A 23719-nucleotide genomic window follows, 5' to 3' on the forward strand; every position below is an offset into this window, starting at 1 on the left:
ACTGAATATGAAAACTTACCCATATATGCCCTTACCTTATAGACTCAAACCATCTCGTAGGGATCTCTTAAGGAGTTTTGAAGCCTTTTTGACTGAGCCAAGCCCCTTTTGGTACAACCGTCTAGTGTTATTAACCTTTTGTTACTTTTGACCATATATGATACTTCGGTCAAATTAAGTCACTATACTAAACATACTTCATCTCTTGATAGACCCTTATCCGGTGTCCTGTGCCTTGTTAGGGGCTCCCATGCCCTCGGGGGTGGGCCATCCTCTCTTGGGCCTCCGGCAACTCGGCGTTCTGGGTAAGATGACTATTCCGGGGGTACTCACAGCAGATGCTCTCTTTACATTATACTATGTTATTTTAAATATTGTTATTGGTTCTGCTTGACTAATGGAGATTAAAAGGCGTTTTTTTTATTTCGCAGTTATATGATAATCGCCTTTTAATCGCAGTGTAAATATACAATAAAGCTCCTGAAGAAGCGGTAAATGTGATCCGCAAAACATGTAGAGCAACTAATATACAGATGGTGTCAATGTTTCAGTCTCCACACTTTGGTGTGACCACAGAACTAAGAGTTTTGTTGATTATCATTGCCTGTTTTAATACTTAGCAGTCAAATGTGTGTGTATATATATATATATATATATATATATTATCTCACAAAAGTGAGTACACCCCTCCCATTTTTGTAAATATTTTATTCTATCTTTTCATGTGGCAACACTGAAGAAATGACACTTTGCTACAATGTAAAGTAGTGAGTGTACAGCTTGTATAACAGTGTAAATTTGCTGTCCCCTCAAAATAACTCAACACACAGGCATTAATGTCTAAACCGCTGGCAACAAAAGTGAGTACACCCCTAAGTGAAAATGTCTAAATTTGGCCCAAAGTGTCAATATTTTTTGTGGTCACCATTATTTTCCAGCACTGCCTTAACCCTCTTGGGCATAGAGTTCACCAGAGCATCACAGGTTGCCACTGGAGTCCTCTTTCCACTCCTCCATGACGACATCACGGAGCTGGTGGATGTTAGAGACCTTGCACTCCTCCACCTTCCGTTTGAGGATTCCCCACAGACGCTCAATGGGGTTTAGGTCTGGAGACATGCTTGGCCAGTCCATCACCTTTACCCTCACCTTCTTTAGCATGGCAGTGGTCATCTTGGAGGTGTGTTTGGGGTCGTTATGTTGGAATACAGCCCTGCGGCCCAGTCTCAGAAGGGGCGGGATCATGCTCTGCTTCAGTACATGTTGGTATTCATGGTTCCCTCAATGAACTGTAGCTCCCCAGTGCCGACAGCACTCATGCAGCCCCAGACCATGACACTCCCACCACCATGCTTGACTGTAGACACACTTGTCTTTGTACTCCTCACGCGGTTTGCCACCACACACGCTTGACACCATCTGGACCAAATAAGTTTTTTCTTGGTCTCATCAGACCACAGGACATGGTTCCAGTAATCCAGGTCCTTAGTCTGCTTGTCATCAGAAAACTGTTTGCGGGCTTTCTTGTGCATCATCTTTAGAAGAGGCTTCCTTCTGGGACGGCAGCCATGCAGACCAATTTGATGCAATGTGCGGCATATGGTCTTGGCACTGACAGGCTGACCCCCCCACCCCTTCAACCTCTGCAGCAATGCTGGCAGCACTCATACGTCTATTTCCCAAAGACAACCTCTGGATATGACACTGAGCATGTGCACTCAACTTCTTTGGTGGACCATGTCGAGGTCTGAGTGGAAACCTGTCCTGTTAAATCGCTGTATGGTCTTGGTCACCGTGCTGCAGCTCAGTTTCAGGGTCTTGGCAATTTTCTTATAGCCTAGGCCATCTTTATGTAGAGCAAAAAAAAATGTCAGATCCTCAAGAGAGTTCTTTGCCATGAGGTGCCATGTTGAACTTCCAGTGACCAGTCTGAGAGAGTGAGAGCGATAACACCAAATTTAACACACCTGCTCCCCATTCACACCTGAGACCTTGTAACAATGAGTCACATGACACCAGGGAGGGAAAATGTCTAATTGGGTCCAATTTGGACATTTTCACTTAGGGGTGTACTCAATTTTGTTGCCAGTGGTTTAGATATTAATGGCTGTGTGTTTGAGTTATTTTGAGGGAATGGCGAACTGCAAATTTACACTGTTATACAAGCTGTACACTTACTACTTTACATTGTAGCAAAGTGTAATTTCTTCAGTGTTGTTGTCACATGAAAAGATATAATAAAATATTTACAAAAAAATGTAAGGGGTGTACTCACTCTTGTGAGATACTAGACATGATTTTCACTTCGGTTATTTGGTTACTGTGATTATAAGTTCATGGCACATTTACAATGTATTATATAGTAATGTTTACTCTTGGTTAACACATTGTGAGTTTGCACATTCATTAAGATGATTTCAGCATGCAGTGATGCAGGATAGTAAAAGGAGGAAAGGTTCACTTAAAGATCTGCGTATAAGTTAGTTACATAGTAGGTGAGGTTGAAAAAAGACACAAGTCCATCAAGTCCAACCTATGTGTGTGATTATATGTCAGTATTACATTGTATATCCATGTATGTTGCGGCCGTTTAGGTGCTTATCTAATAGTTTCTTGAAACTATTAATGCCCCCTGCTGAGACCACCGCCTGTGGAAGAGAATCCCACATCCTTGCCGCTCTTACAGTAAAGAACCCTCTACGTAGTTTAAGGTTAAACCTCTTTTCTTTTAATTTTAATGTGTGGGCACAAGTCTTGTTAAACTCCCTTCTGCGAAAAACTGTTATCCCTATTGTGGGGTCACCAGTATGGTGTTTGTATATTGAAACCATATCCCCTCTCAAGCGTCTCTTCTCCAGAGAGAATAAGTTCAGTGCTCGCAACCTTTCCTCATAACTAATATCCTCCAGATCCTTTATTAGCTTTGTTGCCCTTCTTTGTACTCGCTCCATTTCCAGTACATCCATCCTGAGGACTGGTGCCCAGAACCGGACAGCATACTCTAGGTGCGGCCGGACCAGAGTCTTGTAGAGCGGGAGAATTATCTTTTTATCTCTGGAGTTGATCCCCTTTTTAATGCATGCCAATATTCTGTTTGCTTTGTTTGCAGCAGCTTGGCATTGCATGCCATTGCTGAGCCTATCATCTACTAGGACCCCCAGGTAATTTTCCATCCTAGATTCCCCCAGAGGTTCTCCCCCCAGTGTATAGATTGCATTCATATTTTTGACACCCAGATGCATTATTTTACATTTTTCTACATTGAACCTCATTTGCCATGTAGTTGCCCACCCCATTAATTTGTTCAGATCTTTTTGCAAGGTTTCCACATCCTGCGGAGAAGTTATTGCCCTGCTTAGCTTAGTATGGTCTGCAAATACAGAGATTGAACTGTTTACCCCATCCTCCAGGTCGTTTATGAACAAATTAAATAGGATTGGTCCCAGCACAGAAACCTGGGGGACCCCACTACCCACCCCTGACCATTCCGAGTACTCCCCATTTATCACCACCCTCTGAACTCGCCCTTGTAGCCAGTTTTCAATCCATGTACTCACCCTATGGTCCATGCCAAGGAACCTTATTTTGTACAGTAAACGTTTATGGGGAACTATGTCAAATGCTTTTGCAAAATCCAAATACACCACGTCTACGGCCTTCCTTTATCTAGCTGGCAACTCACCTCCTCATAGAAGGTTGATTAAGTTGGAGACATACTGTACTGTAAGGACATTATTCCACAACATAACTTGGTGTCATCTGCAAACAAAAGTAATGGTACTCCTATTCCCAAACCCTATATCATTTATAAGTGGATTAAAAAGTAGGAGTCCCAACACTGACTCTTGGGGTACACCACTAATACCCTTAGACCATCCAGAATATGAATCTTTAATCACTACTGACTGATAATGATATATTATCAAGCTTTCCATTGATTTACAAACTGATTTTTTTTTCAGCCTATAGACTTTAACTTACCCGTGGGGGGGGGGTGGTGTGGGGAACTGTGCCAAATGCTTTTACAAAGTCCAAGCATACTATATCCACTGCCACTTCTTTGTGTAAGTTTTTGCTTACTTCCCCACAGAAAGAAAGCTGATTTGTCTGAGCATCCGTATTGCCTATTGCTTAATGGAGAAGTATAGCCAAAGCTCGATTGGCTGTACTTCTCCTGTGGATCACAAGAGTGCAATTCGTTTTGACTCCTGTGACCTGTTTTCAGCAGAGTGGGCTGAAGTTCGCTCTCTGCAGACGTCACGGAAGTTGGTCCAGGGTCCACGCCATCACGACGGTGGAAGTTGGGATCCGCCAGGTCCCTCTACCGACACCCGGCTCAGCCTCTTAGCGAGCCGATGAGAGCCTGAGCTGGCTGCCCCCACCCCCTCCACAGCCCAGCGCTCCAATGAGTGAGGAGGGAGTAGAGCAGAGAGCTGTGACCGACAGTCTGCAGATCTCTGCTGGGGGAACTGTAAGAACTGAACGATTGGCGGTATTAGATCGCTCAGTTCTCAGTGTAGAGGCGCCGGGGGACAGATGCAACATCGGACCGATGTTGCATCCACCTAGGTAAGTATAATACAGGGAAAAGAACAAACCCATATTTCTCTTAAGATCTTGGTGCCAACTGCACGCAAATGTGCGGCCTTTCAGCAGGTGGGCCTTGACGCAGAGTGGCCGCATATTTGTGTACCACATTGCAAAACACAGCTGTGTCAAGAGCGTGTTCCCTCTGTGCTCCCAGCACAGTTACCAGTGGCTAATGGAAAGCTCCTGATTGCTGCTTGCTCTGTCCCTTCCACAGTCACTTCCTGCAGCAGCTGGAGTCTATAACACTCCTCTTTGTAGTCTTTCAGACTCTGCAAATGATGTAACTTTCTTCACAGCTCTGATGGTGGGTGAGATTGAATACATTCTAATTAACATGCTGAAGAGTTACAAAAGTGGTTGGAACTCCACTTTAAATATGCCGACCAGTGTGAACCTTTAACTTCATAATAACCTCCCATAGCCCTCTGGATTCTTGCAGTAAGCCATTATTCTTTGGCATGCTGCAATACACGAATAACACAGGAGGAGGTATGACACATTTACACTTTTCACCACCCATAATAAGGGCCAGAAACACCCACAATAACCCTAGGACCCACCAACATCAACTCCCAGAACTGGTACAAGTGACTCCCCATAGCCTGTCCTGAAGCTAAAAGGCTCATGGGACATGTAGTATCAGGACTGGAAAAGGAAGAAACAAGAACACGAACCTATTGTATAGCTAAAGGAGGTAAGTTACACAACCAACTGATACTGGGGTTGTGATTCGTTTACCTGCACAATGCATCTGTTGTTTTGGGGAGGAAAAGCTGGAGTCCTTCTTTAATAAAACTGCTCTTTTTAAAAAAAATTATGTCACAACATTGGCCTTGTGCCAGTCTACCAAGTCAGTCTACCGACCGCCTAACGCAGATATACTGCGGCAGAATGGCACGGGCAGGCAAAATCACGTACCTGGTATGTGATCTGCTTCCCGCGGGTGCGAGGCTTCGTTAGAGGAGCAATCCATGCTGAGGGGGAGACCGCTCATTTGTGGCCACCCCCTCGCGATCGCTCCCAACGAATGAAAATCTTCCTCTGCTGCTGTAATGTAAACAGCGGCAGAGGAAGTGATATCATCTCTCCTCGAGTAGGTATTTTCTGTTCCGGCGCCAAGGAGAGAACCCCATAATCACCCGGCGGTGATATAAGTTAGGTTTTAGGGTCAGATAGGGTCTGCGTCGCCCCAGGCAGCGTCAGGTTAGTGCCAGTACCGCTAACACCCACGCACGCAGCATACACCTCCCTTAGTGGTATAGTATCTGAACGGATCAATATCTGATCCGATCAGAGCTATACTAGCGTCCCCAAGAAACGCAGTGTTAGCGGGATCAGCCCAGATACCTGCTAGCACCTGTTTTGCCCCTCCGCCCAGCCCAGCCCAGCCCACCCAAGTGCAGTATCGATCGATCACTGTCACTTACAAAACACTAAACACATAACTGCAGCGTTCGCAGAGTCAGGCCTGATCCCAGCGATCGCTAACAGTTTTTTTGGTAGCGTTTTGGTGAACTGGCAAGCACCAGCCCCAGGCAGCGTCAGGTTAGCGCTAGTAGCGCTAACACCCACGCACGCACCGTACACCTCCCTTAGTGGTATAGTATCTGAACGGATCAATATCTGATCCGATCAGATCTATACTAGTGTCCCCAGCAGTTTAGGGTTCCCAAAAACACAGTGTTAGCGGGATCAACCCAGATACCTGCTAGCACCTGTGTTTTGCCCCTCCGCCCGGCCCAGCCCAGCCCACCCAAGTGCAGTATCGATTGATCACTGTCACTTACAAACCACTAAACACATAACTGCAACTTTCGCAGAGTCAGGCCTCATCCCTAACAGTTTTTTTGGCAGCGTTTTGGTGAACTGGCAAGCACCTGCGGCCTAGTACACCCCGGTCGTAGTCAAACCAGCACTGCAGTAGCACTTGGTGACGTGGCGAGTCCCATAAGTGCAGTTCAAGCTGGTGAGGTGGCAAGCACAAGTAGTGTCCCGCTGCCACCAAGAAACACAAGCCCGTCGTGCCCATAATGCGCTTCCTGCTGCATTCGCCAATCCTAATTGGGAACCCACCACTTCTGCAGCACCCGTACTTCCCCCATTCACATCCCCAACCAAATGCAGTCGGCTGCATGAGAGGCATTTTCTTTATGTCCTCCTGAGTACCCCTACCCAACGAACCCCCCCCCCCAAAAAAGATGTTGTGTCTGCAGCAAGCGCGGATATAGGCGTGACACCCGCTATTATTGTCCCTCCTGTCCTGACAATCCTGGTCTTTGCATTGGTGAATGTTTTGAACGCTACCATACACTAGTTGAGTATTTGCATAGGGTACAGCATTGCACAAACTAGGTACACTTTCACAAGGTCTCCCAAGATGCCATCGCATTTTGAGGGACCCTAACCTGGAACCGGTTACAGTTATAAAAGTTACAGTTACAAAAAAGGGTAAAAAAAAAAAAAAAAACACAAAAAATATATAAAATAAAAAAAACAAAAATAGTTGTCGTTTTATTGTTCTCTCTCTCTCTCTCTCTCTATTCTCTCTCTATTGTTCTGCTCTTTTTTACTGTATTCTATTCTGCAATGTTTTATTGTTATCATGTTTTATCATGTTTGCTTTTCAGGTATGCAATTTTTTATACTTTACTGTTTACTGTGTTTTATTGTTAACCATTTTTTTGTTTTCAGGTACGCCATTCAGCTGCAGCGCGGATTTATTTATCTTGACAGCAACAGCGTTTGCTCCCACGATACATAAAGCCGTGACTCCAGCGCTGTCGGAGGTGATATATGCTGAAGCATGGGGGCAGCAGGGGCGGAGGAGCGATTTGCTCCTAACTTTTGGGGCGGATGCCCCCATGCTTCGGCATATATAAATGGTGCATGTATGCCCATCATTAGAAGTGGTTGGATGAAGGGAGGTATTCTAATGGTGGGCATACCCAACAATCAATCTCTTTTTTTCGTTCAGCCCACAGGCTGCATGAAAAATTACAATATATGCCCAACAAGGACCAGCAACGTACTGGTATGTTGCTGGACTTTGAGTGGTTATACCAGAATGATGCCTGCAGGTTTAGGTATCATCTTGGTATCATTCTTTTCAGCCAGCGGCCGGCTTTCATGTAAAAGCAAGCCTAGTGGCTAATTAGCCTCTAGACTGCTTTTACAAGCAGTGGGAGGGAATGTCCCCCCCCCCACCGTCTTCCATGTTTTTCTCAGGCTCTTCTGTCCCAACAGGGAACCTGAAAATGCAGCCGGTGATTCGGCCAGCTGACCATAGAGCTGATCAGAGACCAGAATGGCTCCAATCATCTCTATGGCCTAAGAAACCGGAAGCTACGAGCATTTCATGACTTAGATTTTGCCGGATGTAAACAGCGCCATTGGGAAATTGGGAAAGCATTTTATCACACTGATCTTGGTGTGGTCAGATGCTTTGAGGGCAGAGGAGAGAGGGTCTAATAGACCCCATTTTTTTCAAAAAAAGAGTACCTGTCACTACCTATTGCTATCATGGGGGGTATTTACATTCCCTGACATAGCAATAAAAATGATTAAAAAAAATGAAAGGAACAGTTTAAAAATAGGATAAAAAAGCAAAAAAAAAAAAAAAAAAAAAAAGCACCCCTGTCCCCCCCTGCTCTCGTGCAAAGGCGAACGCAAGCGTTGGTCTGGCGTCAAATGTAAACAGCAATTGCACCATGCATGTGAGGTATCACCGGGAATGTCAGATCGAGGGCAGTAATTTTAGCAGTAAACCTCCTCTGTAAATCTAAAGTGGTAACCTGTAAAGGCTTTTAAAAATGTATGTAGTTTGTCGCCACTGCACATTTGTGTGCAATTTTAAAGCATGTCATGTTTGGTATCCATGTACTCGGCCTAAGATCATCTTTTTTATTTCATCAAACATTTGGGCAATATAGTGTGTTTTAGTGCATTAAAATTTTAAAAAGTGTGTTTTTTCCCCCAAAAAATGCGTTTGAAAAATTGCTGCGCAAATACTGTGTGAAAAAAAAATGAAACACCCACCATTTTAATCTGTAGGGCCTTTGCTTTAAAAAATATATAATGTTTGGTGGTTCAAAGTAATGTTCATGCAAAAAAAAATGTATTTTTCATGTAAACAAATAGTGTCAGAAAGGGCTTTGTCTTCAAGTGGTTAGAAGTGTGGGTGATGTGTGACATAAGCTTCTAAATGTTATGCATAAAATGCCAGGACAGTTGGAAAGTAGAAACCCCAAACTATTTGCTTAGAGGCATGTTGAGTCCATGGAATAGTTTATATTGTGACACAAGTTGCGGGAAAAATACACTTTTTTTTTTTTTTGCACAAAGTTGTCACTAAATGATATATTGCTTAAACATGCCATGGGAATATGTGAAATTACACCCCAAAATACATTCTGTTGCTTCTCCTGAGTACGGGGATACCACATGTGTGAGACTTTTTGGGAGCCTAGCCGCATACGGGACCCCAAAAACCAAGCACCGCTTTCAGGGTTTCTAAGGGTGTAAATTTTTGATTTCACTCCTTAGACCCCTTTCACACTGGGGCGGTTTGCAGGTGGTATTGCGCTAAAAATACCGCCTGCAAACCGCCCCTAAACAGCCTCCGCTGTTTGTTCAGTGTGAAAGCCCGAGGGCTTTCACACTGAAGCGGTGCGCAGGCAGTACGGTGAAAAAAGTCCTGCAAACCGCTTTTTTGGAGCGGTGAAGGTGCGGTGTATTCACCGCTCCTTCACCGCTCCTGCCCATTGAAATCAATGGGACAGCGCGGCTATACCGCGGCAATACCGCGGCTATAGCCGCGCTGTACTAGGGATTTTAACCCTTTTTTGGCCGCCAGCGGGGGTTAAAACCGCACCGCTAGCAGCCGAATACCGCTGCAAGAACGACGGTACAGCAGCGCTAAAAATAGCGCTGTTGTACCGCCGACGCCCCCACCGCCCCAGTGTGAAAGGGGCCTTACTGCCTATCACAGTTTCGGAGGCCATGGAATGCCCAGATGGCACAAACCCTCCCAAATGACCCCATTTTGGAAAGTAGACACCCCAAGCTATTTGCTGAGAGGTATAGTGAGTATTTTGCAGACCTCGCTTTTTGTCACAAAGTTTTGAAAAAAGAAAAAAAAAATACATTTTTCTTTTCTTTCTTCATTTTCAAAAACCAATGAGAGAGGCGCTAAAATAGATGATGTTATATTAGTGAGTCCGAGGTAAAGGGAGGAATGTTCCAGTCACCAGTTAAAGTGCATAGATGTAGAAGCACCCAACACCACGTGGTAAAGTAATCTGCTTACCAGACGGCAAAGAAAACTAGGCGTGTAATTTAACCCACGGCTCAACCAGCATATCGGCCTCCACCATACATCTTCAAGGCTTGGAACAGCAGTATCCAGATAACAATCACACCCAATACAACTTCTCCAGGGATTCACATCAAAAATGCAGGCTCTCAGCAAACCGATCAGCAATGCTCTCAAGCTCCTTTCCTTGTAGTCTACAGGGTTACCTGTTATTGATGTTGACTCTTGGTTCTTCCTTCCACGGTTTTTTACTTTTGTGTAATAGAACTCATGTTATGGTGGAGAGGTGTTTAGACAATATTAGATTGATCCTCAATTGCAGTGACAAGGTGGTGAATCCAGAGTCCTTTGCAGGGGTCCACAGGTGTGCAGGATGCAAATCTCTGTATTCCTAGTCCTGGTGACACGCACAGGATGTTATCCACTCAAAACCAGCATGGGGCCGCCTGGCCATTTACTTCCAGTTTTCGGTTGTTCGTGGATTTCCAGTTTGCGGAGATAGGATAAGGGCTAAAGAGTGATGAAAAGCCCAAGTTGGCTATCGGCAGAGGGCATGTGTAGGCACACACACTGACATGTTTCACCCACTTGTGACGTGGGTTTTTTTAGGGTGCTTGGGGTGTCTACTTTCCAAAATCGGGTCATTTGGGGGTATTTGTGCCATCTTGGCAGTTTATGGCCTTCGAAACTGTGATAGGTAGTGAGTAGTGAAATCAAAAATTTACGTCCTTAGAAATCCTGAAGGCGGTGATTGGTTTTCGGGGCCCCGTACGCAGCTAGGCTCTCAAAAAGTCCCACACATGTGGTATCCCCATACTCAGGAGAAGCAGAAGAATGTATTTTGGGGTGTAATTCCACATATGCCCATTGCATGTTTAAGCAATATATCATTTAGTGACAACTTTGTGCAAAAAAAAAAAAAAAAAAAAGTTTGTCATTTTCCCACAACTTGTGGCAAAATATAAAATATTCCATGGACTCGACATGCCTCTCAGCAAATAGCTTGGGGTGCTTACTTTCCAAAATGGGGTCATTTGGGGGGGGGGGGGGTTCAACTGTCCTGACATTTTATGGCCTTCAAAATTGTGATGGGTAGTGAGGAGTGAAATCAAAAATTTACGCCCTTAGAATTCCTGAAGGCGGTGCTTGGTTTTCGGGGCTTCGTACACGGCTAGGCTCCCAAAAAGTCCCACACATGTGGTATCCCCATACTCAGGAGAAGCAGCTAAATGTATTTTAGGGTGCAATTCCACATATGCCCATGGCCTGTGTGAGCAATATATCATTTAGTGACAACTTTTTGTAATTTTTTTTTTTTTTTTTGTCATTATTCAATCACTTGGGACAAAAAAAAATAATATTCAATGGGCTCAACATGCCTCTCAGCAATTTCCTTGGGGTGTCTACTTTCCAAAATGGGGTCATTTGGGGGAGTTTTGTACTGCCCTGCCATTTTAGCACCTCAAGAAATGACATAGGCAGTCATAAACTAAAAGCTGTGTAAATTCCAGAAAATGTACCCTAGTTTATAGACGCTATAACTTTTGCGCAAACCAATAAATATACACTTATTGACATTTTTTTTACCAAAGACATGTGGCTGAATACATTTTGGCCTAAATGTATGACTAAAATTTAGTTTATTGTATTTTTTTTTAACAAAAAGTAGAAAATATTGTTTTTTTTCAAAATTTTCGGTCTTTTTCCGTTTATAGCGCAAAAAATAAAAACCGCAGAGGTGATCAAATACCATCAAAAGAAAGCTCTATTTGTGGGAACAAAGGGACACAAATTTCGTTTGGGTACAGCATTGCATGACTGCGCAATTAGCAGTTAAAGCGACGCAGTGCCAAATTGTAAAAAGTGCTCTGGTCAGGAAGGGGGTAAATCCTTCCGGGACTGAAGTGGTTAAATGATCCCTAACTATTGATTAAAGTGGCTTCAAAATAAGAGCACAACTCTTTGAGGAATTATTGGTGTAAGCTATCTCGTCCAGGTGTCTTATTCACCATTATTTTGTCTAAATGTTTCTAGAACTTATCAAATTTGATACACAGGGTTCTTTTTAACTGTTTGTTGACCATATAACTTACATATAAGACAGCAAAGTGGCCTCCTTGCACTGGATCACAGTATATGCCGATCACCGTGACTGAATGAATTGTCTTTTTTCGTTTATATTATAAAAAAAGAAACCCAGAGGTGGTCAAATACCACCAAAAGAAATCTCTATTTGTGTGAAAAAAATGCTAAATTTCATTTGAGTACAGCATTTCAAAACCGCACAATTGTCAGCTAAAGTAGTGCAGTGCTGCATAGCAAAAAATGGCCTGGTCATAAAGGGGGTAAAACCCTCTGCAGCTGAAGTGGTTAAGGTTATAGCAGTAAAACATATAGGCCCTATTATGGCCTTCAGAGTTCCCCGTTTTTAGTTGTATACAGCCATAGCCAAAAGTTTTGAGACTAACACAAATATTAATTTTTACAAAGTCTGCTGCTTCAGTGTTTTTTGATCTTTTTGTCAGATGTTACTATGGTATACTGAAGTATTATTACAAGAATTTCTTACTGTAAGTGTCAAATGCTTTTATGCAAAGAGTCAATATTTGCAGTGTTGACCCTTCTTTTTCAAAACCTCTGCAATTCGCCCTCGCAGAATTTGTGTTTTTTTTTATTTTGTTTTGTTTACCCGCTTCTTGAGGATTGGCCACAAGTTCTCAATGGGATTAAGGTCTGGGGAGTTTCCTGCCCATGGACCCAAAATTTCGATGTTTTGTTCCCCAAGCCACTTAGTTATCACTTTTGCCTTGTGGCAAGGTGTTTCATCGTGCTGGAAAAGGCATTGTTCCTCACCAAACTGTTCTTGGATGGTTGGGGGAAGATGCTCTCGGAGGATGTTTTTGTACCATTCTTTACTCATTGCTGTGTTCTTAGGCAAAATTGTGAGTGAGCCCACTCCCTTGGCTGATAAGCAACTCCACACATGAATGGACTCAGGATGCTTTACTGTTGGCATGACATAGGACTGATGGTAGCGCTCACCTTTTCTTCTCCGTTTTTTTCCAGATGACCCAAACAATTAGAAAGGGGATTCATCAGAGAAAATGACTTTACTCCAGTCCTTAGCAGTCCAACCCCCCCCTGTACCTTTTACAGAATATCAGTCTGTCCCTGATGAGAAGTGGCTGCTTTGCTGCCCTTCTTGACACCAGGCCATCCTCCAAAATTCTTTGCAGATGCACTCACACCTGCCTGCTGCCATTCCCGAGCAAGCTCTGCACTGGTGGTGCCCCGATCCCGCAGCTGAATCAACTGTAGGAGACACTCTTGCGCTTGCTGGACTTTCTTGGGCGCCTTGAAGCCTTCTTCACAAATGCAGTGGAAATGTTCTCTAATGGGATCAAGTTCATTTTCATGGCAAAGAGAGACTTTGCAATTACAATTCATTTGGTCACTCTTCACAACATTCTGGAGTATATGCAAATTGCCATCATAAAAACTGAGGCAGCAGACTTTGTGAAAATTTATATTTTTGTCATTCTCAAAAGGTTTGATCATGGCTGTACACAGAGCTGAAGATGGATAATAAATTTGCCTTCTCTTTGTCCTCAATCACTAGCTCTGAATTATCTTGTAAAGGGCCTACATGCTCACACCGGACCTTTTTTGTATTAGTATAGCTGCAGAATTTTGGGGGTTTGTCCTGCTGTTTCACAACCTTTTTGTTTTGTCTTGAACACTTGCAGCTTTGATTTCCTTTCTTACATATTTTATTCTATTCCTTTTAATTTTCAGATGATATTAATGTTTGCTTAATTTTTACATTTTTTTAAATGCCCTTTCCTTTTCTTTATTTTCTTTGAACATGAGACACATAGGTTTTATGTTTAGCCTTTTAAACGTATTGCCCATGGGAATATATTTTGCAGTGTGTTTGCATTCAGTCAGTTTGAAACATGTCCTTGATGACAATATTCCCTCCCAGTCTAAGCCCTGGTTCACATTGATGCTACTTTGAAATCGCGCTACTTCACTTGAAGTAGCACAATTTCAAAGTAGCAAGGTCAGCGCGATTTCAGGTGCTACTTGATAGGCATCTGTGTGGCTTCATACACAGATGTCTATTGAAGTTGCACCTGAAATTGGCAAAAGTAGTGTTGCACCGATTGGAACAGTGCCATTTCCGCCAATAGGCTGTGACTTGACAAATCACTCCAATGTGAACTTAGGCTAAGTCTTGGAAAGCAGCACGACTTCATGGAAAATTTGCTCTTAAAATTAAGTGGTGTTATCTTTCCAGTATTTACTTGTTGTTTACATGGTACGGTAAATGAAATCATGTTAGAGTCGCTGCTACCCAGATGCTATTTTATATGATCATTAGTAATAAGCTTGGCATGGTTTGAGATTACCAGGTCCAGCAGAGCATCATTATCCAGCTGGGGCTTCTATAAAGTGTACCAAAAAATAGGCTTGTAATAGGAACTAGGGAAGGGGAGGGGGGTTGTCCAAACAGCATGTGTCAAATTTATATACAGACAACATGGATGCATCTAGTGGACAGGTCTAGTTACTGAAGTAGGCCAGTTATTGCAAGCATTGCAAAGTTGGCCCACTGAACTCTCCATATAGCATCAATAATATTTGATGTACAGTATGATGTTGCCTGTTGCTGTGCTTGCAGCCCTTTGCAAGTATACCTTTTGGAAAATGATTTAATTTAACTAACTTGTGTTATAGACTAATACACATAGATAAATGTATTAAAAAATTCCACCTGTGTTTTTTCACATTTCCACCCTTGGGGAAAGGTATGTATTAGTGGTAAGTGTTCTGTATTTTGCTGACACTTGCATCATTTTGTCTATACCTTCAAGTTTCAAGTGGCTAAATATATGTTGCATCTCTTCTTTCCTTTTTTTGCGTGCCTCTGCCTCCCCCCCTGCGCATGTTTCTATACTCAGACCCTGGCTCCCCTAAGAAATGCAGAGCTCGCTTTGGCCTCGACCAACAAACGGACTGGTGCGGCCCATGCAGGTGTGTATGATGAACTTGTTACTTTTTTTTTGCTTTCCTTTCTCTCTTCTGCATGCTCTTGTCTAACATGCTTGCTGGCCTTGTAGAGATTACTGCCTGCTACATGTCACTGCGTGCATAGAATGCCATGTATGTTCTACAGAATATGATGATCAACATGTCATTCACATATAAATAAATATGTAACAAGTCTAAATAATCTGAAATGACACCCATGGACATCATCTGTGATATGTATACAAAGAAACAACAAAAGAAAAATAAGATATTATACTGGCTAGATCAGGAGTGCACAACCATATAAAAACAAGATATTTTTATTGTACAATTTAAAATATCATGCAAAGATATGTATGTTTACACTTTAAATCAAATGTGTTTTTGTTTGCTCATAAGCCGAGACAACTATACGTGTTAGTAGGTAAATAGCATTACATGCAATATAGATATCTCAGATATCAATGTGACTCTTCATGAGTCAATGCATTTTGCTAGAAGTAGCTTCATCAGGATGCATGAAAATAACACAGTACAGTAGTTGTCTAGAAAGAAAAATAACATTCAAATACACGTACATATGGTTATTTATTGCGTATCACATGTACACCATAATGGGCAGGGCATACCTCAGCACTAGAGCTAAATCGGCATAAAGGTGATCCCCCTGGGTGGCCATCAGAGCATAGAGAGAGGCCAAAAGTGTGGACACCTTAATACCTACATGAGAGAGAACTATAGGATCACTAGTATGGGGGGAGGAAAAAGGGGGGTGGGGTGGAAAAGGCAGGTTGGAAACAGGAAAAGCAAATCAAACTATATAGGCTATAGCGAAAAGAAAACCATAGGGGACTATAAAAAAATATATAAAGTCACTAAAGTATCACTCACAGTAACTATCAAATTCATAACTTACATGGGAATGTTCCCAAAATGGTTCTAGGAATGTGCTTAATATAGCTGGTAGTAGTAAAAATATCCTGTGAGATCCATCAGGAAGCCCCAAGGTTGAACTACTGCAACACCATAAACTGCATACTTATAGTCTCAATGTCCCTACATAGGGCTACAATACTTGATTGGGTAGCACCTAGCCAGTAGGAGTGCACAGTACTTACTAGTAAAGCAGGTATCCTATCTGTGTACGTATATGTAGTGGCCACTGCAGAATCAACGAGTGCTGACAGCAGTCAGAGGGAATACATACCATCAGAGTCCTAACAAAAAGAGCCTGTGGGTCAGAAAGTAATCAGGCCAACAGAAACAACAAAAGGAAAAGAAATATAAGCTTTAACTGTAGCATACGCGAATCAAAGACATGTGGAGAGATCACACCTACCGACAAACTCATCTGATGCCTGCACTGCCCAGGTGTCCTGCAAGGTATACCCGCCGTGTGGCCTCTCATAAATACTGCAACGCAGACTGGCGCAGGAGATTACGTCGCTGGGAGATGCAGCCGCTGTCACTGGGCATGAGCAAGAACTGCGCCCATCCAGCTGCTAACGTTCACCAAGGCCCCACCCAAGTATTAGAATGTGGCCGGGAGGTGCATCCAGCGGTAACGGGCATGCACAGAACTGCAAAGCCCAGGTATTCCACATGATGGAGCCTGTCCCTACCGAAAGGGGGGGAGCAAGCTATGGGGGGGGGTGTCCCGCGGACAACATCCCACTAAAACATGGCAAATGGCCACAGACAGAAGCCAAGTGCCCGCACCAGGGAACCCCCAGCATACCCATACCAGCAGCTTCAGCGCCATGCACAGTCCTGACATCAAATATGCACATGTAGAACACCTATTCAACCTAGCAATAATCGAGGGGGCATGACCGGATGTGAGCCATGGCAGATGCCTTTACCTGGAGTTCCGGGGATCCGACACAAACCCTCTCCCACCCATAAGGCCATTAAGCCCAGGGTCGACAATATCCACTCCAGTGGCTTGCCTGACGCATCCGCAGCGTGCCCTGACTCTGTTGCGGAGCCACTCACCGAAGCTCCCGGTAAGCGAGTGGCTGCCTTCCTCCCTCATTCACAAGGCCTGGTGTCATCTTGCTAGGATGGCTGGGAGTGCCACTGCATATCCTCCCCTGCAGCTTGCTGGTCCTTCTGTAAAGTGCTCTGATGCCATTCTCTGAGGCTCTCACAGCACAAACAGTCCTCCTGAAGCTGACCTGGATAAGCTGAGAGCACTGCTGGCTGAAACCAGGATGGAGACTGCTTGGACATCTACCACAGCAGTGCCAGCCCCAGTGGCCCAGGATGGGAAGGCAGTGATCCTAGCAGCCATAGCGCAAAGCAAAACCTCCTTATTGGCACGCATCAGTCACCTGGCAGAGGAGTGCAATTTTATCTGGGTTGATCTGGATAAAATCTGGGGCACAATAACGGAGACTGAAAACCACATCTCCACCACAGAGGATTTAACGGCCACCTACACTTCTACCTTGGCAGATCTACATCGCACAGTGGATGTCCTACTAGCTAAGTCGAATGACGCAAAAAATCGTCTGAGGTGCAACAACGTGAGGGTACTGGGGCTACCTGAAGAAGACGGAGATGCGCCTGCAGAGTTTGCAGAATCCTCTTTTTTGCTGGGTTTCACTGAGGTGTCAGCAACATATGTGGTAGAACGTGCTCACTGCATGCCTTCTGGGTGCTTTATTCCGGGTAACAATCAGGGTGATAAGTGTCTCCACGGACCTGGGAATTAGATATATTATCCTCTTGTTAGAGGTGAATCATATACGCTTAGCTTTCATTAACATGTATGTTTCACCCCCCTTTTCTCCTGAAATTCTGTGCACTATTCGGGTGAGTCTGGCAACCCTTCAGGTCGTTAGGGTAATTTGGACTGGGGACTTCAATACCATACTCTAGCTGGCCCTGGATTCCCTGAATCCTCAACGGAATTCTTCTGTAGACTTAGTGCATTGGGCCCAAGCTTTCAACCTTTTGGAGGTATGGCAATTTAAACACCCTCAGGATAAAATGTACTCCCATTTCTCCTCTACCGATAGATCGGGGTCTCAGATCAATTTGGCATTTTGCTCTAGAATGGCTGTGAGTATGGTGCGATTGGCTGCCTACTTGCCAGCTGGCATTTCGGACCATGTCCCCCTGGAGCTGAACGTTGATGCGGAGGCTCGGCGAAATCTGGGATGCTTGCGCTTGGACACCAAAAGGCTGCTCAAGAATTTAGTACAGGAAATGGTAGCTGAGAGTGGTGCCCAGTATTGGGAATTGAATGAAGGTTCTGCCTCCCCTCAGATGGTATGGAACGCCGTTAGACTCATGTACGTGGTCAGTATGTGAAAACTGTGTGGGAAGATTATGAGGCGCAAACAGTTACATTGGAACAAAATGAAGCTGTTCCTGCCCGGGCGTTTGCCACCTACCCACTAACTCACTCACTGCCCAAGAGATTGGCAATCACTTCAAAGACAAGATCGATGCAATTCGTGAGGACATCTCCACTGTGCTTACGTCTTCCCCATCCATCATACCTTGCCTAGCAGCACATTCAACACTCTCCTCTTTTGAATTGGCTACTACGGAAGAGGTTACAAAAATTTTCTCGGATGCCCACCTAACCAATTGCCCCTTGGATCCTGTCCCTCACAACTACTATGGTCACCCTCTTCTTCTATCCTATGCTCCCTCACCCACATCTTCAATCTCTCCCTCTCTAGTGGCATTTTCCCCTCCCCTCTAAAACATGCGCAGATCACTCCCATTCTTAAAAAGCCCTCACTGGACCCTACCGACCTGAACAACTTAAGACCCATCTCATTGCTCCCATTCACCTCTAAACTTCTAGAACGCTTAGTCTACAACCGTCTTAGCTCCTACCTCAATGAAAATAACCTTCTTGACCCCTTACAGTCTGGCTTTCGCTCGCAGCACTCCACGGAAACTACCTTACTAAAACTCACTAACGATTTACTAACTGCTAAAACCAACAGCCAGTACTCCATACTCCTACTACTTGACCTCTCTGCGGCCTTTGATACTGTTGACCACCCGCTCCTTCTCAATAAACTACATTCCCTTGGCCTCCGAGATTCTGCTCTATCCTGGTTCTCTGCCTATTTATCACAGCGCTCCTTCAGTGTCACCTACAACTCTGTCTCCTCCTCTCCATTGCCCCTTTCTGTGGGGGTCCCCCAAGGTTCGGTTCTTGGACCCCTTCTCTTCTCTATCCACACCTCCTCCCTTGGTCACTTAATAACTGCCCACGGCTTCCAATACCACTTATAGGCTGATGACACCCAAATCTATCTGTCTACTCCTCACCTCACTCCTTCAGTCTCCTCTCGCATTACTAACTTACTAACTGACATATCATCATGGATGTCGCACCACTTCCTTAAACTAAATCTCTCTAAAACTGAGCTATTAATATTCCCCCCCGCCCGTGCCCTCCTCCATGACTTTTCCATCAAAATCAACAATGCAACTATTAGTCCCTCCCCTCACGCCAAGGTACTAGGTGTAATCCTAGACTCTGACTTGTCATTTCAGCCTCAAATCCAATCGCTGTCAAAAGTTTGTAGAATTCACCTCCGTAACATCTCTAAAATTCGCCCTTTTTTAACAAATGAAACCACCAAGCTCCTCATTCACTCCCTTGTTATCTCTCGCCTTGACTATTGCAACTCCCTTCTCATTGGCTTATCTCTCCATAGGTTATCCCCTCTTCAGTCTATCATGAATGCTGCTGCCAGACTTATCCACCTTACCAACCGCTCAGTGTCTGCCAACCCTCTACTTCAATCCCTACACTGGCTCCCAATCACCCAGCGAATTAAATTCAAAATTCTAACCACAACATACAAAGCCATTCACAACTCTGCCCCAAGCTACATCACTAATCTTGTCTCCAAATATCACCCAAATCGACCTCTCCGCTCTTCTCAAGACCTCCTGCTTTCAAGCTCTCTCATCTCCTCCTCCCATGCTCATCTCCAGGATTTCTCCAGAGCCTCTCCCATCCTCTGGAACTCGCTACCTCCATCTATCCGGCTATCCCCTACTCTTGCTACCTTCAGGCAATCCCTGAAAACTCATCTCTTCAGGAAAGCCTATCACGTCTCCAACTAATCTCCTACCACTTCCACCAGCTCATTCCCCACAGTTACAACCTTTTGTACCACCTGCCCCACCCTATTAGATTGTAAGCTCTTCTGAGCAGGGCCCTCTTAATCCTATTGTATTGTATTATAACTGTATTGTCTCCCTTTTATATTGTAAAGCGCTGCGTAAACTGTTGGCGCTATATAAATCCTGAATAATAATAATAATACCCATCAGGAGATAAATTCTAAATTCTTGGAGTTAGCCCATTGTCATAGGGAACTATCCCTTCATTACACCTCAAATAACTCCCAATCTAATAATACTATCAGGGCTGGGAAGGTATGTGAGGCTGAGGACAAAAATGGCAGATTGCTAGCGAATTTGGTGGCTAAATCCCATCAACTGCAGTAATTTCTGCAGTGACTTCCAACTCAGGGACTCTGCTATCCGATCCCTCCCTGATTTTATCGGAATTTCAACTCTATATTACCTCCCTATGCAGCCTCATTTATTCCTCACCTCACTCTATCCTGCCAGATACCTTGCAGATGCACTCCCTCTCGAGCCTTTCTTTTTTTTTTTTGTATTCTTTCTTTTATAGAAATATCATTCATGATACAGAAAAAAGAGCATTCAACAGTTTACTTCTTTAAATATACTTAACATTATCCTTATTCCCACCCCGTTCGCATCCTGCATCAAACTCCAAAGGTTATTGTTTTACCTGGCATTATCATCTTTTTCAGACGTAACCCCCTTCTGTTTATTGACTTACTACCTCGACATATCTCCACATCTTTTTGAACCCTTTCCAACTTTCCCATTTATCTTTTCGATCTACCCCTTCTTCGTCTTCATCCCCCCTGTCATCTAAACTCTCCAGATAGTAAATTTTGTTTATACCGTATATACAATCCTGAATTTTGGGGCTGTCAACTTCCTGCCATTTTTTTGGTATCAGGCTTTTCGCTACATTTAACAGAATGGTAATTACAGATGTTTTGTATTGTTTAACAGGGCTATCTACTCCATGAAACAAGCATATCCAAGCGGAATTTCTTTATTAGTAATTTCCTTTATAGGTTGTAATACCTCCTTCCAATATTTTTTGATAGTGGGACAATCCCACCATAAGTGGGCCATTGTTCCTGTTGCCTTACACCCTCTCCAACACTCTGAGGAAAACTGCAGTTGGAATTTACTTGTTTTATCTGGTGTCGCGTACCACCTTGCTAGGCACTTATAGTTCATCTCAACCATCTTTTCATCTCAACCATCTCGAGCCTTTCTGTTGACTAGGCACTGGAGCTGGATAAAACGCTTTCTATTCCTGAAATAGAACAGGCTATTCAGGCTCTTTGTGTGCCTCCTATAGGCCCATATCCCTTCTCAATCACAATGTCAAAATTCTCTGTGTTAGGTGTTAGCTGCCAGGTTGACTGTCCTCCTTTACTTTGGTCAGTATAGACTAAATCGGTTTAATATCTGGCAAGTCAATAGATATTATTTACTTGCTGACCGGGCCGTTTTTTGACACTTGTTGCTTACAAGTTAAAATCTGTATTTTTTGCTGGACAATTACTTAAAACCCCCAAACATTATATATATATATATATATATATACACACACACAGTGGATATAAGAAATCTACACACCCCTGTTAAAATGTCAGTTTTCTGTGATGTAAAAATATGAGACAAAGATAAATCATTTCAGAACTTTTCCCACCTAATGTGACCTATAAACTGTACAACAAACTGAAATCTTTTAGGGGAGGGACCTGGAGGGAGTAAAAGTGAAAAAAACTAAGATAATATGGTTGCATAAGTGTGCACTCCCTCTTATAACTGGGGTTGTAGCTGTGTTTAGAATTAAGCAAGCACATTCAAACTCATGTTAAATAGGAGTCAGTACACACCTGCCATCATTTAAAGTGCCAATGATTAACCCCAACAAAAAGTTCAGCTGTTTTAGTAGGTCTTTTCTGACATTTTCTTAGTCGCATCGTACAGCAAAAGCCATGGTCCTCAGAGAGCTTCCAAAGCATCAGAGGGATCCCATTGCTAAAAGGTATCGGTACAAAGAATTTCCAAGGCATTAGATATACCATGGAACACAGTGAAGACAGCCATCATCAAGTGGAGAAAATATGGCACAAGAGTGACATTACCAAGAACTGGACATCCCTCCAAAATTGATGAAAAGATGAGAAGAAAACTGGTCAGGAAGGCTGCCAAGAGGCCTATAGCAACATTAAAGGAACTGCAGGAATATCTGGCAAGTACTGGCTGTGTGGTACATGTGACAACAGTCTTCCGTAATCTTAATATGTCTGGGCTATGGGGTAGAGTGGCAAGACGGAAGTCTTTTCTTACCAAAAAAAAATCCAAGCCTGGCTAAATTTAGCAAAAACACATCTGAAGTCTCCCAAAAGCATGTGGGAAAATGTATTCTGGTCTGATGAAACCAAGGTTGAACTTTTTGGCCATTATTCAAAAAGATATGTTTGCCACATAAACAATACTGCACATCACCAAAAGAACACCATTCCCACCGTAAAGCATGGTGGTGGCAACATCATGCTTTGGCTCTGTTTCCCTCCAGCTGGAACAGGGGCCTTAGTCAAGGTAGAAGGAATTATGAACAGTTCCAAATACCAGTCAATATTGGCACAAAACCTTCAGACTTCTGCTAGAAAGCTGAACACGAAGAGGAACTTCATCTTTCAGCATGACAATGACTCAAAGCATACATCTAAATCAACAAAGTAATGGCTTCACCAAAAGAAGATTCAAGTTTTGGAATGGCCCAGCCAGAGCCCAGACCTGAATCCCATTGAAAATCTGTGGGGTGATCTGAAGAGGGTTGTGCACAGGAGATGCCCTGGCAATCTGACAGATTTGGAGAGTTTTTGCTAAGAAGAATGGGCAAATATTGCAAATATCAAGTCAAGATGTGCACTACTGATGACTCATACCCACAAAGACTGAGTGCTGTAATAAAATCAAAAAGTGCTTAAACAAAATGTTAGTTTAAGGGTGTGCACTCCTATGCAACCATATAATTTTAGTTTTTTATTTTTACTTTCCTCCGCCTAAGAGATTTCAGTTTGTTGTTCAACTGTGTTGTACAGTTTATAGGTCACATTAAAGGTGGAAAAAGTTCTGAAATGATTTATCTTTGTCTGTTTTCTTTACATCACAGAAACCTGACATTTAACAGGGGTGTGTAGACTTTTTATAACTTCACATCAGGATATAGAAATTTTACAGAAAGACCTGAACAAAGTAATGGAGTGGGCATGCCAAATGAGGTTTAATACGGAAAAATGTAAAGTAATGCACTTGGGGGCAAAAAATATAAATGCAAAGTACTCACTAGGGTGAGAACCTCTGGGGGAATCAAGGATAGAGAAAGATCTGGGAGATAACAGATTGAGTAATAGCATGCAATGTCAAGCTGCAGCTACCAAAGCCGGCAGAATATTAGTATGCATAAAAAAGATTATATACTCCAGGGATAAAACTATAATCCTGCCACTTTATAAAACTCTGGGTAGACCACATCTGGAGTATTCTGTCGAGTTCTGGTCACCAGTCCTCAGAAGGGATGTGCTGGAACTGGAGAGAGTCCAAAGAAGGGCAACAAAACTAATAAGGGGACTGGAGGACCTTGATTATGAGGAACGACTGCAAACACTA

General features: G+C 43.4%; 1 protein-coding gene across 3 annotated transcripts in view; it reads left to right on the forward strand.

The window, feature by feature from the left end:
• Positions 1–23719, forward strand: part of LOC141132419 (transcription factor 7-like 2) — a 1287046-nt gene that overhangs the window by 1133629 nt on the left and 129698 nt on the right. The window contains exon 10 of one of the 3 annotated variants that reach the window (XM_073620781.1): positions 14866–15279. The exons of the other annotated variants lie outside the window; for them this stretch is intronic. Within the exon in view, the coding sequence (XP_073476882.1) occupies positions 14866–14948 (83 nt within the window). The 3' untranslated portion in view covers positions 14949–15279. Of the gene's footprint in view, positions 1–14865; positions 15280–23719 lie in introns of those variants that run through there. 3 annotated transcript variants of the gene reach the window in all.

The sequence above is a fragment of the Aquarana catesbeiana genome, linkage group LG03 (assembly GCF_042186555.1).
Source record: "Aquarana catesbeiana isolate 2022-GZ linkage group LG03, ASM4218655v1, whole genome shotgun sequence".
Classification (NCBI taxonomy): Eukaryota; Metazoa; Chordata; class Amphibia; order Anura; family Ranidae; genus Aquarana; species Aquarana catesbeiana.